Source organism: Lytechinus pictus, chromosome 3 (genome assembly GCF_037042905.1).
Source record: "Lytechinus pictus isolate F3 Inbred chromosome 3, Lp3.0, whole genome shotgun sequence".
Classification (NCBI taxonomy): domain Eukaryota; kingdom Metazoa; phylum Echinodermata; class Echinoidea; order Temnopleuroida; family Toxopneustidae; genus Lytechinus; species Lytechinus pictus.
This window is the reverse complement of record NC_087247.1, coordinates 56486227-56501842: the sequence shown is the minus strand read 5'-3', so window position 1 is coordinate 56501842 and position 15616 is coordinate 56486227. Positions and strand designations below refer to the sequence as shown.

The following is a 15616-nucleotide window of genomic DNA, read 5'->3' as shown; positions in this document are numbered from 1 at the left end:
ATTAATGCTGTGGTTTGAATGTATTGAGCTGAGTGGTCAGTTAGTGTGTTCTCATTCAAGTGTGCCTATATTACAAGACTATACAGCTCAGAATGCTGCATTATCCTGGCCAGATATGAGTAGTTGAGGACTTGTGGTGGCGCAATTATTTCCTTCCTTTTTTAAGACTAACATTATCATTTGGATTCTCTTTACTTTTAGCAGAGCACCTTACCATTTTCCAGGATTAAAAGCAGATAGAAGTCATGGCTGAAAAACCATCTCAAGGTCAAGGATCACCTGGTAGTATCCCTCGTGGGCTTATCAATAGACGAGGGAGTGTTATTAAACCCAGTGAAAGATTGCCTTCGCTACGCACTCGTGACCTAACTCTAGGAGGCATACCAAAGGTAATTATAGCCATTTTGATGTTAACACTTGGTATTTACTGCTTTTATCTAGTACATAAAGGTCACTGTATGGTTGGGTCGTTCGTCTATCCATTGCAAATCTTGTAGATCAAATAAAACTACTTCCTCTATTTTCACCTATGTTTATTAGACTTCACATGCAAATTGATCTTTGAGAGATCGAATGGGTCAGAAATTGTTGCTCTGGTGATGATATATTCAATTAGTGATATTTCTAGTTGTCCTAGTGACAAATTAATTTCTAATCTATCTTTTGCTTTCTCAATGGTGTGCTACCAAAAATTGAATTTTGTATATTTAAATGATCCAAGAGGAGAGGGATAATTGAGCAGTGAAATAATGTTTTATGTGTAGCAGTCTATAGAATAAAGAAAACTACATGTTGAATATTAGAAAGAAGTTCTATAAAATTTGAATGTAGTCCTGATAAGATTGTAAGTTTATATGTTTTGTTGTTTTCTTTGTCTGCAGAAATCTTTTAAGCCCAATATACCAGTAAGAAGAGAAAAAAACAAAGATGAGTAAGTATTATTCTTTTTTTTTTCTTTGTATATCAGACTTGTCAGTGTCAGCATTCCAGAAAAACATAAAACATGATTACCAGTACTAAACCATGAAAAGAATGAATTATACATTGCTATCAGAAAAGGCTGATCTTTGTAGATGCTTAATCAGTGGCGTACTGTGGGTCACGTCATTGGGGGGCACCAGCAAAAATTTTGAGTCACTTATACCGTGTTTACAAGTGCATCGGCTTTTGGTTTATCTTGCACCGCGTTTGTAACAGCTCACGGTGCAGAATCTGCTCGAGTAGCAAAAACCTGAAATGATCCACGCACCAACAATATACGTCATAATAAAGACAACGCTGGATCCGTGGGCTTCCAAGTACGTCATAATGGTAAAGTAAATGAAATGCACGCCAATTGCTTATGCAGAATTGGCTTTCTATTTACACGTAGAAAAAAAGCCGATTCTGTATAGGCTCGCGGTTCTGAACCTACTACTTTGGTGGTGCAAAATTGCTGATTCTGCACTGAGAGCCGATGCAAGTTAATCGCGTTTACACGCAACAAAAAAGCTGAATCTGCATCGGCTCGCTGTTCTGAATCGCGAGCTGATGCAGCGTGTAAATACAAATTTGGTGAGCATGCAAAGCGTGCTCAATTGCCAGGTATACTGACCTTAAATAGAGAGATTTTAAGGACTGTGCCATTAAGCGGATATATGTATCTCACTGATCAAATAATGCGAGCGCGAAGCACGAGCTAAAATTTTTTTATATTCAGACCTAAAAAAGGACATTATAAGCAAATTTTTGTGTAATAATAATACGTACCTGTCTCGCTAAACAAACAATGCGAGCGAGAAGCTTGAGCTGAAATTTTTGTATTTATTGACCCCAAACAGGGACAGTTTAAGGACTATTTTTTAAGAAGTTTAGGATATACATATCTCACCATAGTCATCTAATGCGAGTGCCAAGCGCCTTCTGATTTTGTTAGAATTACATCTAAACACATAGTCATTGTAATCGTGATTAACATACGCATCTCACTAATCAAATATAGCTAGCGCAAAGCGCGAGCTCAAAATTAAGGAAATTCAGACCTGGAGAGTGGCATTCTAAGGCTTGTTTGTAGAAATTCACTAAGACCATACTAACCAAATGATGCGAGCGCGAACCGCAATCTGAAAAACTTTGATATTTAGATCAGAAAAAAGAGATATTTTAAGCCCCCATTCCACAGAGAACAAGACCGCTGAAAGACCTATGTACCACCATGAATTCTGGTTGATCTTTCAGAGGTCTCTCAATGAACCTACAATGGTCTTTGAGGTCTTACACGAGTCCTGACCAATCTTTCAGTGGTCTTCGTGGTGTTCATGGGCTCCAAAACTTTTTGAAATGGTTCAAAACAGTCTTAAAACGGTCTTACAGGAAAATGGCATTTCAGTGGTCTTTCAGCAGTCTTCCAGCAGTCTTTCGATGAACTTTCAAAGGTCTTAATAGTCTTTCAATGATCTTTCGGCAGTCTCTCAAGATTTTTGCGGAGATCACTGTAAGATTCATGAGAGATCATTAAAAGATCATTGAAAGACCAGGCAAAGTCCATTGAAAAAATTCAGAAAGATCACTTGTTGCATAAAAGATCTCTGAAAGACCATTGAAAGATCTCTATGGGACTAGTCTAAGACCAGTAAGACAAGAAATATCCATGAGTCTTTCAGAGTTCTTTGAGGGGTCTTTCTTAGCCATTCCACAGAGAAGACAAATTTCAGTGATCTTGAAGACCGCTGGAAGACCTCACCAATTTCAAGTTTTTCAGTGGTCTTTCAATGGTCTCCGTTCTGTGGAATGTGGGCCTTAACAACTGATTTTAGGAATTCATGAAGAGCAGACATATCTCACCAATCCACTAATGCGAACGTAAGCACGGACAGGGAATGTTTTATATGCAGACCTTAAAATGTGGCAATCAATTTAAGTAGTCATGAAAAAGAAGGATATGTCACTATATAAAACAATTAAATAATAACTCGAAGTGCGAGGAAATATATTTGGTGTATATTGACTTGAAAAAAATATGTTTTAGAATTATATATCTCGTTAAACAGACAATGCGAGACCAGGAACGATGAACACAATAGGCCCTGAGCAAAGTATGTTTCATAAAGTTATGAAAAAAAATATTTCTTATGATGTACGGTAATAACATAATATATACAGTATAATAATAATATAACATTATAATGTACAATATTTTCTTCATTCCCATTACGTTTCTCTTCCCTATTCTCTTCTTTTTTCTCCGTTTTTTTTTTGGGGGGGGGGGGAGGGCAGCCGATTGTTTGTCTGGTGAGTTATTAACATCTTTGGGCAGAATTATTATAGAACATACATTATCTCAATGAGAAATAATCTTTGTAATTTGTAATGTAAATAGCATGATTATTTATTATTGTATAGAAGCAGAGAAGCAGCATCATCACCATCTACATCCAGAAGATCAGGAGATGGGGATAGGAGTGGAAGAGGCAGAGGAAGAGGGAGGGGTAGGGGAAGAGGCAAACCTGAGTTAATCCAGTCACATTCATCCATCTTTGAGGGGGGTCCAACTCAAAGACTTAATGCAAGACGTAAGTTTAGCATGTTTATACTGAATCATAATTCAATCCATTAAGTCATGTATGCTGGGTGATATGCTTCCGAGCAACAGCTATTATGCTTTTATCACCCCTGACCAGCATGTAGCACTGCTCCATTCTGTATTGTTTGTTTTTACCCTGTATAATTGTCATCTATTGTTGTATCATGATTTGGTCAAATAAATAATAATAATAGTAATGTACTAAGGGTTGACACAGTCTGCAGGCACAGACCATGATTAACAAGTTGGTCTTGACAGAAACTTGTGAAGCTACAGTCAGTGGTGTACCTAGGATTTTCCTCAGGGGGGGCAAAATCGGCCGCCAAAAAAAATTTAACAAGCAAAAAAAAAAAAAAAAAAAAAAAAAAAGGTCTTCAACCTCGTCTGGGGGGGGGGGGGGGCAATAAAGGTCTTCAAGCTCGTCAGGGGGGCAAAAAAGGCCCCCCCCCCTGCCCCTGCCCCCCCCCCCCCCCCGTAGGTACGCTAGTGGCTACAGTACATCTCCCATTTACCTCTGGTATTCTCATGTTGAGACTTGAGACAACCCAGGGGTTTGCTCATACATCTAGTGACATATGACCAAGATATATGAACAGAATGTCCACAGTGTCTAAAAGGAATTAGAACATAGTATAATATGTGGTATAAAATAAGATTCATAAACAATATGGTATTTGTTTTTGCTTAATTGAATCTTTAATAAAGAAACTTGTACTATACTTTTGTATTTTGTATAGTTGTATTGTCCTTCTCTAATGAATGCTTGTATTAAATGTGTATGCTACTATGAGACTCTTCTGAGTCTCATTAATCACAAATTCAATTTTATCAAGATTTCATGAAATATCCAATGTCAATGAAGCAGCAGAATGAAATAAGCGGTAATATCAATAAGTATGCCTATTTTTTTTCATATGTGAAGAGTCCATGTATCACCATTATATCTGTTTGTGGGTATCATTTTAATAGCTTCTTCCAGTGTGTTTGAACAGCCAAGTTTTCGTGGAGGAGGAGGTGGAGGAGATGGAAAGTTCTCTTCTCGAGGTGGCAAGGCTGGAAACAAGAAGTCTGGTGCAGGAGATTTCATCGGGGATAGTGACCGTCTTAGAGAACTTGTCAGAGATGATGTAAGTTTTAATAATGTTTATGGTTAATGGAATGATCATTCACACCTTGTCAAAAATTCTTGGTAAATGTGAATACACATTACTGACTTGTAATATGTTGTCACTTGTAATAAAATAGTGATCGTCATGCAAAATGCATTTTTTTCATATATATATTTTTTTCTTGTAATGAAAGAATCATAGAATACATTCAAATATAAACTTGCTCCTATTTGCTTTTATTTAAGAATGAATATGACAAGAAGCTAAAAGTGAGATGTGTATACATGCATTTGGTATAAACTTTAGCTTGATATATGTATAAAAGATTTTCATTTTATAAAATATGTGTGAAAATATTTCTTAAAGCTCTGGTAATTAGCTGACAGTGGGATGTGTAAACATACACTGGGTAAAATCTTCAGCTTGATATGACATTTGAAGATGTACTGAAATATTCCATAAAGCATGCCTTAACTCTATGTAGCTCGGGGCCTAGGGCTATTTTTAATTTGCATAGCCAATTGCATAGATCTCGGCCATCACCCATGACGTAATCTCCACAATTTTATTGTCAGTTGCACCAATTATTCAAATTTATTTTTGATTAATTGATTATGCTAATTTGTGCATAAAATCATAATTTGGCTGTAAAGTTTTCAATATAGCCCCAAAACGGCTAGATTTTGGTCCGGACACTCTTGATTATTATCAAATTTATATTTTAGAAATGGCAATATAATATTTTTTTCTTATGTAAATAATAAAATAAAAAATTTCTTATGTATTTCTTTGTTTTTTCGACTTTATGTTCATCATTGCTTTTTTAATGCCCTCGGGAGAAGGATAGGCCACTGTTGATGTTCCTGAGAGTGAATAGTTATAGCATGTTCCGAGAATGAGTCATTGTATATTTTGCTTTATATCCCTTTCACCTACATCATTCCTGTTCACATCAAATAAGAATTTTTTTTTTTTAAAGTTCATAACTTATGACAAAATTTTTCAAATTTTTAGATATGCTGATTGCTTGCTCAGCAGTAACTAGGTGCACCAGTAGGATACGCACGATGGCTTGAGTTGCCATGGGCAGTGCACATGTCCCTCGGATAGGACGTTAAATGGAGGCCCCGTGTAGAGGAGAGTCACCACCTTTGCACGTTAAGAACCCACTGCACTATTCATACAAGAGTAGGGGGAACCCCAGTGAAGTGGTCCACCTGCACTCCCCCCAATCAGTTATATCGGGAGGAGAGACCTGCGGGTCATAGTGATTCAGTTCGCTTTTCGCCTCCCAGGCACAGGTGACACCAAACAAATAATAACATGTCCTTAGCGCTGTGCGCATATGGTTGTGAAGATGAATAGTTCACTCTTTCCATGAGAGAAAAATGGACTGTGCGTGATGTCAGTAAGGAAAATGTAATATTTCATGGGAAAATATTTTTCCTAGTAAAACTATCTTTTTATCCTTGTGTACCCTCTCAGTGCAACAATTTTAAAGCAAGGCATATAATATTATCTTCATCATATTATCACCTTCTATTAATACAGTTCATCAGTGACCTTGGAGATTCTACCATAGATGATAGGTATCAACCAGTTTCATTACCGATGGCAAAACCAGTCAAACCACTCAAAGCACAATCTGTTAAAGATGAAAAGAAACCCATTATTAAAGAAGAAGACATGGATGTGAAGATGGAAACTGATGATGTCCAAGATACAGATGTTAAAGGTAACTCTTTAGTGTGGTCTCTGTCAGACAAAAATCAATTGAATGTTTACAGCTCTGGGGCATTTTAAATTCCTGAGTGCAGGTATGTGATTTTGTTAGTATTGTTGCAGGAGTGAGAAGAATTTGTATCACAAATTCTGAGAAAAATTACGTCTTTTGTTTTAATGACTAGATAATTCATAATTTGATGTCCTGTTTAAACCTCAGCTATCTTTCTAACGAAAGAAAAATACCATGCCATGCCAAAGAGGAGAATATGCCATTGGATATAATGCTGTGTCAGCCATTTTTTTCATTATCTTGAATAATGAACTTTGGAGATAAAAGTTTTGTCCCCCCAGCAACAATATCATATCACTTAGTGTAGTAGGTTTCATGGTACACCATGTATCTTTCTTGGGCAAGTGTTGGTCCTGAAAAGGACCACCCAATCTCGACTAATCAGACTAATTAGACTAATTAGCCTGCCGGGACATTCCACACACGACTGAGCATTGCGGTGTACGGGCGGAAGTACTGGCTTTTGTCATTCATGATAATCTTAGCTGGAATGATAATTGAGAGCATTTCCGGTCGTCGCTGTTTTTGTGCCCCCAGTTTTGTGTGTTGTCACCCACGTCTGCATATGTGGATGTCATGTGACTTATCCAGCCAATCAGAGACATGTACCCTGCAAGGTTCCGTGCATTCGGCACTTTGACAGAGTATATAAGGCCTGCTTTTATAAACTTTGCTCATTCTCCTGAAGACGACAAGAACACACTTGTCGGAACGTCGAGATTGGGTGGTCCTTTTCAGGACCAACACTTGCCCAAGAAAGATACACGGTGTACCATGAAATCTACTTCACTATTCTTCTTTGCCATGGAAACCTTCGGAAGTTACATCATATCACTTGTTACTAATGCTGTGATGTAAGCTATTCTTCACTATTGTATTAGTCTTAGATAATTAGAGATTCAATCTTGTAATCAACAGAATTTAGTATTATTTTCACGTTCCCTTCCATGACATTTTGTGGCATCATTCTAAAGATTTCTTAGTGATACAAATTTACAAAAATAGTCACCTCATTCCATAGCATCAAGGTATATTGAATTACAGCCAAGTTGATCAGTATAAATGTGCATTGAGAAAATGGGAATTGCATAATAAGAAATCATCAAACAAATTTGGCAAGAATTCCAAGGGGGTAAAGTTTGGGATATGCTGCACTACTTTGAACAATTTTTGAGAAAACAAAGAGACAGTCAATAAAATCATTTTTTATTTATAACAAAAATCTTTAATTAGTTTTGTAGTAAATTCGCCGGATATTATAGAAAAATGCAATGGTTTCATGGGTTGCCACCTATTGTAAAAAAATAATTGAGGACAATGTTCCGCCAAAACCCCACCAACCACTATGCCAGTGATCATGTTAGATTAGAAAACCCTTACCTAAATTTTGAAGGAAGTGATCAGATAAAATCACCGCTGCTAGAAATCAATTCTGTGGAAGTTACACCCTGGCCCTAATTCCTCAGGTGAATATTTTCAATAGACTATTGTAAGTCTAGTAGGATATAGCCTAAAATTATCTCATGGAGTTTGACTGATGATCAATTTATACTGAGTTGACCACCAGGTGTTGGATTAAGAACAGGTGTAATTAATCACTTTGTTTTTATTTTATTTCTTTAGTATTATATATTCTTTCAAAATGGAAATGAATAAATCAAGAACTAAATGAAAAGAATGCTGCTTTTTATCAAAATCTAAATGAGGAGCCACACTTTACACCATGAAAAAAGCACAACTCATAATATAATTACTTTTTGTCATTATCAAACAAAGATCCCTCATTGTAGCTTGTCATGAGAATTAAAACTATTTATGACCTGTGACCTGAAAAGGGGCTCAAACTTGGCACAAATAATCAGAAGATAGTCTATGTGTTCTTACCAGATTTAGATTAAGAATGAAAAAAAAAGAGAAATAGATTGACAGCAAAGTAATGATTGACAATTAATATCCACATTTTAATTAATATACATGTATATATTTATCATTTCTTGATTGATTTATTGATAAATGAAGTATTCATTTATTAAGATTTCGGGAGGGAGACCCTCGGGTCACAGTTATCAAGTTAGCTTTTCCCAAACCCAGACAGCTAAGCTACATGTACCCACCCACAGTTCCGTTTTTCTTCATATATTGTAAATCGTTATTGTAATTGCTAAATCGACAATAAATAAATAAATTCTCTTACTTATTCACATATTTCTATGTATCTTCCTTTTTTGTTAATTTGATTGTTTGTTTTTATTCATGCATTTATTCATGTGATTTGGGGAGGAATTTCTATCACATCGTTGTACTGAATGTTTGGTTTTGGTGTCATAAATATTTGAAGGTATACTTTATCATATAACTCAATTCCATAAACATTCATTTTAATTATTCAGTCAAAAAGGAATCCATGGATGATGAGAACATGGATATCTCTGAGGAGAATAAACCAATCTTAGCATCCTCCAGTCTACCACCACCATCCTCCATCTCGGATACATTCCGAAATGACCTGGCTTCCGGAAGAGTCACGTGTGCAACCGTCTTCAGTAGGAGGGGTCAGTCCAGTGGAGATCCATTGTTCTTCCAGTTACCAGATACTCTTCCTGGTTTACCTATAGTAGAGGATGAAGAGGAAGACAAGAAGCCAACTGTATCAACAAGTGGAGCTGTTGAGAAGCCAGGCAGTAGCTCAAAAAAGGTAGAAAACAAAATTAAGTTGTTTATTTGTATTGGATGTTGTGATAATCTTCTTACCATGCATTATATCATTACCTCTTGCTCAGGTACTCATTATGATAACGGTGATAGTTTGCAAAGCTTTAGATTTTTATGCAAGGTAATTTTGTCGTGGCTACATTCTTACATTTCCAGTTCAAGATCTTGATTTTTTGAAATAATTTCTCTCTTTCACCATACATTTGATATAATCATATTTATTGTAGTATTCTATATTAAAGTAATTGAACTATTCCTTTCAGGGTAATTAACGACATGATCTATGTATCATTTAGTTGGTATAATTTTCTCATTTTAATTGTATTATTCCTTGCTTTACAGAGACCCTGCACACTGAAAGATCTGCCTGAAGGATTCTTGGGTAAACTTCAAATCTTAAAGTCTGGAAAGACAAGACTTGTCCTCACAAATGGGGTCACTCTTGATGTTTCATTAGGAACACCTTCTGGTTTCCTTCAGGTAAGCCACTGTGTAAAATATCTATGCTATGATCTTTGTCCTCATCTAAACCTACCTGTTTTCAACAAATCTTCTGAACCTCTTACATGACATTGATGATCGTAGTACAGCTCCTATAAAAATCCCTTTATTATTTCTTTCCAATCTAAAAGTGGAAAGACAAGAGATGAGTGAATGTAAAAGCACAAGACCGCTAATTTAAGACCAAGGAAGAAAGACAAATGGAATTTTCACAAAAGTTCCAATATCTAAGCACAAAATTTGAAATTAATACTCTGTTTTGGAATTAATGTAGTTTAAAAGTCTTAAATTCTAGTTGTACTTTAATGTTTGATTGAAAATTCTGTAATTATTTGACTTTGTAATGTTTGTTGACGGAAAATAAGTAAATCCGTATCTAAATCTGTTGACGGAAAATAAGTAAATCTGTATCTAAATCTAACCAATTTGAAATAAACATTATACTCACCAAACCTAGAGAAGATTTTAGAATATGTACATCGCATCAACAAGACTGGTAATTTTCTTCTTCCAATGTTTTTATTTTGATATAGGACTTGGTTTCCATTCACGTTCGAGAAGGAGGAGAAGAGATGAGTGAAATGCTGACTCTAGGGCATATCAAACATCGTGTTATATGTACTCCAGACTTTGAGAGTTTACTATCTATGCCTACCTGATGGAAGAGACTTGATTTTTTTTATGATGGACTGAAAGAATTTGAACTTTATATTCTTCTGAAGTCAAGCTATGAAGAAAGACATACTGAAGGAAACCAGGAGAGCACTGATTATCAACATTGTAATGTTTCAATGCTGCGGATGAGTTGTGGGCAATCTCCTGCAACAAGGTTTTGAACAAGTTCAAAACTTTTCTGCGCTTAAATCCGATTTGCATGTACTCCTGAATGCGACATACACCTGCAAGTCACACACAAGGCTAGCACAAAAAATAAGACAGATAATAATAGATAATATTATATCCTACATAGAGTAAATCCTGTATAGTGATTGGTTCAAGTAGCATCATGTGACCGAATATATTTCAACTATGATGTTGCGTGACGTCAGACCTCGATATATTTTTGGATATACCAATATTCTGACGACATTATTTCACAAAACTGGATATCTCGGCGCGCCGGCTAGCGCGCTCTCTCTCCCGGGCGCGCAAGTCCAGCGCGATGCGTCGGCGCAGCTATAGCACTAATCTGCGTTCCGCTGAGCGCGGTGGCTCGGAGAAAAGTAGGTAATTCAACGCAAGTAACAGGACTTTGCATGCTCAGCGCATAGATTTTGGTTATAAATTATTTAAAGTAGGATATAAAACAAATATATCAGGCGTTTCATTCGAAAGCATAGTGGGAATTAATAATCCTCGGTTGGACTGGCAAAACTACTATATTTCCCTCGGGGCTTCGCCCCTCGGGGAAAAATAGTAATTGCCAGACCAACCTCGGATAAATAATTCCACTATACTTTCTCAAAGCCTGATATATTTGTTTAATATAATACAATATACATAATATAAATAATAAGGATGATGTCCTTTAAAGGTCAACATTAGAATATGGAAAATCTACCCTTTTGTTACGGCTCTTAAAGATAAATACCAGTTGTGGTAATGATCTAAAAATGAGTTCAAACATAATCCAATGAAATTACCATCATAGTGTTTGTATGTATTAATAAAAATATGTGCCAAATAGCTCTGAAGAAAATGCGTAATTGCTGTGAAATGAGCAAAATAAGCATGGAAATTTATCAAATGTTGGATATTTTTTAAAGCAAGATGAATACTCTGTCCCACATATCCTTTTCTGTGTTAGTAATCATCAGAATTGTCAATTTTGAGCTAAGATTTCATGATTTTATAAAAATAAGTTTACATTGATGTCCAGATCTAGATGTTTGATAATATTTTGACAATTAACCTCAATTGAAATTGAAGACTTTCTCATGAAATAATTGTTTGCTGCAACTACTGTCTTTTACCTTAAAAACCACCACAACAACTTGAAAATGGGATACCCAACATGGCAATATTCAAAATTGAAAAGGGCTAAAAAAAAGAAGTAACAATTCAGTTTGAATATTTTACAATTTGGTCACACAAATATTATCTTTTGTTCCGAAAGTGCCTATCTTCTGTTTGAGCTGCTGTAAGCAAGAAATAACACAAGAAAAAGGTTTGATCATCTATTGCAAAAACAGATATGTATTACATTGTATGATAAAGATTGAAATACAAGTACATTTGTAGCTTGCTCAAGTAAGCAGACAATATTGCTATCAGAGGTTAGCCCAATAATTGCATGTTGATAAAGGGTTTCTCCAAAGAATATACATGTATCTTCCTGAATCATGAATATTTGAAAACTGGATAAATTTTGTGAATTCATATAATCAGGAAGGTTTTTCATCAATATACAGGGACAAATTATTACTCTGCCAATTTCAATGGGAAACCATTTGCAACTTTTTTGGAAAACTCTTGGAAGCTCACAGAAATCTAAGAGTATGATCTTCTTACCAATTCAATGGCTTTGCAATCTTATGATAATGGTAAGCTTCCTAGAACAGTGAAAGCTATTTGAATTCAAGCAACAACTAGATAAATGTCCACTGTTAGCAGCATGTGTCTGAACCAGATGTACAGTAAATGGGAAGAGAAACAGCCCTGTTGTATGTGCATGTCCTATGACGGAGTTGTAGGATTCCCACTATGTGTGTATTATTAATATATACCATATGTGGGATTGAAAGTAAGAAGAAACTTCAAGTTGTAGATTATACAAAATTAAACAATTCTGACTTTGTGGTGTCTCATATGAGCAGATGCCCCATATGGCATGTTATATAAATTCAATAAATTTCTGTTTTTTATGTTCATGATGACAAAACACATTTTCTCGCAGTAGTGAACATCTATAAATATATCTAAAAGTACCTTATATCATACATAGAATGTGCGATTAAGAACACCAGCTTTTCCGACTGCAGTGGCGTCAACATCAAATCTTAACCGAAGGTCAAGTTTTTTAAACGACATCATAACTTAGAAAGTATACGGACCTAGTTCATGAAACTTGGACATAAGGTTGATCAAGTATTACTGAACATCCTGCCTGAGTTTCAGGTCACATGACCAAGGTCAGAGGTCATTTGGGGTCAACGAACTGTGGTCAAGTTGAAGGTATTTTTTTGAAAGTTTATGGATCTTGTTCATAAAACCTGGACATAAGAGTAATCAAGTATCACTAAGCATCCCATGCAAGTTTCTGGTCACATGTTTAAAGTCAAAGGTCATTCAAGGTCAATGAACTTTGGCTATGTTGTGGGTAATTGTTGAATTGGCATCATAACTTCGAAAGTTTATGGATATATGAGTTGTGGACATACGGGTAATCAAGTATCACTGACTAGTCTTGTGTCACATGATCAAGGTCGAATGTCATTTAGGGTCAATGAACATTATATGAATGGTGTTTTGTGTGAATAATTATTCTGTAGTAGTTTTCAAAGTGTGCACTGCTGCTATATTGAATCATGTAATGCAGGCATGATTGCCAGAGGCGCTCCACTTGTTCATTGATAACGGCATTTTCTGGAATTTCTATCATTCGATATACAGGGACTTGCTTATGCTGCTCGTATGTGATGTCAGGAATCTGAAACTCTATCACTTTTCACCAGACCTTTGATTAATATGTTTAATTTTCTGCTTTTATGAAATCTAACTTTATATAAATGTTAATACCTTGTTTACTATGATTAATTGAAACTGACAGAAACTGAAAATGTTGAAAATTTATACCATCTGTCTTGTACTAGGGATTTTGTTAATTTGACAGGTTGATTTATGAGTATGGTAAGATCTCATGGTAAAATAATGGTACCAGTTGTGTATACTAGAGAATATAAGCTTCAAATTAAAAATTGGCTCATGAAATGTTGCATGGTGAACAATGTACATGTACATGTATCTGAGCTTGAATAAAATAGTGCTTTCCTTCTGTTTTCTTTTGTTTGATTTTGTCTTCCGTGACACTTGAGAAGTGCAAGTCAAAAAAAAAAATGAATGTCATTATTCAGCATTGTATCTTTCAGCTTGATAGTATTGTAAATTTCTTTAGAAAGTTGAAATTCGAGGACTAACAAATTGACAAGAATAACGCTCAATCAGTGTTTGAAAAGTGCAAGAAAAGTGTTGTTGTTTGTTTAACCCGTTCAATCAAATCTTTATAATGGTTATCCACATGGGTTTTGGTCCTCTGTTGGGAAGGCAAAGTAATTACATTGTGCGAGTGTAAACCTGTCCTCTCTCAGTAACATAAACAATTTATATATGAGGCCCTATGTGTGAGAGAATCAATGCATATTTTTGTTTGTTCTAAGTACATGAACAGTACTATGAATATAGATCTTTAGATAGAAAGGTTATTTTTGTTGTTTAAAACCCTTTAGATTCAGTATAGAACATGAAAAATAAATCCGTTTTTGGCTGAATCGTATTTGTTGAGAATTAAAAAGATTCTATATGGTTTGTTTTATGTACTATATGGATTGAATGTACCGGCGTGTTCTTGTGCTGCAGACATTCCCATTTAGAGAGTGATGTGAAACAGATTTGAGATGAACCCCCCCCCCCCTTCCCTCAGAAAAGGGAATTACTGTTTATCATATATTGTGCATTACAAGTACTAATATAAAACTCCTGTTAGGGAGTATAGGCCTACATTGTGAAATACTAGACCTTCTCGCGATGCCTACAGGAGTAGATTTTCTTCTCTCGTGTTCAGTGTAAATGATGCAACAATGACAATTATCCTGTATCCTTTTTAATGAAACCAGATTCATTAAAAGGACAAGTCCACCCCAACAAAAAGTTGATATGAATAAAAAGAGATAATCCAACAAGCATAATGCTGAAAATTTCACAAAACAGTAACATGCACATACCGGTTTGTATGCAAATGAGGGAACTGATGACATAACTCACTATTTCTTTTATTTTTTATTATATGAAATATTCTAATTTTCTCCCTATTGTCCTAGCTGTGAAACAAAGTTTTATTTCTCCCTGAACATGTGGAATTACCCATTGTTTAACATTTTATGGTTCAGTAGAGGGTCCTTACTGTCAAATTTGTAAAAATTGAAATAAGTGTACCGGTATAATTCAAACAATAAAAAACAAAAGAAATAGTGAGTGAGGGACATCATCGATTCATCTCTCATTTGCACATAACTAAATTGTTCATATATTCTATTTTGTGAAAAATTAGCGAAATTTCAAAATGTCATAACTTTCTTATTGTACATCCGATTTTGATGAAATTTTCAGCATTATGCTTGTCTGATTCTTCTCTTTTGATTGAAATCAACATTTTTCTGAGGTGGACTTGACCTTTAAAAATGTGTGGAAATGAATGATCAGGAAAAAGTAAGCTAAGGATTGTTAACACATAAACTTATACTCAATAATAACTACTCATGAAATGAAGAATAGACAATATAACTAATACAAGCAGTGCAAATGTATAATGATAAATATATGCTTATTACATGCATGTACAACTTATGTTCTGTTTGTTTTGTTTGTTCTTCAGTAATTTATATATCTGTCACATATTTCTTAAAGACACAAGCACATATTTTGGAGTCTGGTTTTAACTTCGGTATGGTTTCAGGATGTTCTTAAATTTGAATTAAAAACATTTGTTATGTACATAACTTGTGGTAAAATGAGCATCTGACCATGGCCATACACAGTGTGTAAAATTTTGAAAACTTTATTTTACCGAAAATTTTCACAAAATTCACCAGAAGTGCAAAAGTGTGTGCAAAATCCTTCAATTTCACTTGAAAAAAATAGCAAAAGTGCCCCAATGACAAGCTTGGTCACTCTCTCTCAGTCCCTGCTCTCGAGTTTCTCTGAATTTTTTTATGTATCGGC

The 15616-nt window shown here is 35.2% G+C and overlaps 1 protein-coding gene across 1 annotated transcript; it reads left to right on the top strand.

Annotated features, from left to right (window-relative positions):
• Positions 1–199: 199 nt before the first annotated feature.
• Positions 200–13659, top strand: LOC129256946 (DNA-directed RNA polymerase III subunit RPC4-like). The gene is made up of 8 exons (XM_054895174.2): positions 200–389; positions 882–931; positions 3382–3551; positions 4532–4689; positions 6223–6406; positions 8857–9161; positions 9521–9658; positions 10213–13659. The coding sequence occupies exons 1-8, from the start codon at positions 246–248 to the stop codon at positions 10336–10338; spliced, it is 1275 nt and encodes a 424-aa protein (XP_054751149.1). The 5' UTR covers positions 200–245; the 3' UTR covers positions 10339–13659.
• Positions 13660–15616: the final 1957 nt, after the last annotated feature.

Bases quoted from the DNA above. Each gene is read 5' to 3' on its own strand.
- LOC129256946 (XM_054895174.2), top strand. From the start codon at position 246: ATGGCTGAAAAACCATCTCAAGGTCAAGGATCACCTGGTAGTATCCCT. The intron at 6,407-8,856 runs GTAACTCTTTAG...TTAATTATTCAG, and splicing joins CCAAGATACAGATGTTAAAG to TCAAAAAGGAATCCATGGAT. The intron at 9,162-9,520 runs GTAGAAAACAAA...CTTGCTTTACAG, and splicing joins CAGGCAGTAGCTCAAAAAAG to AGACCCTGCACACTGAAAGA.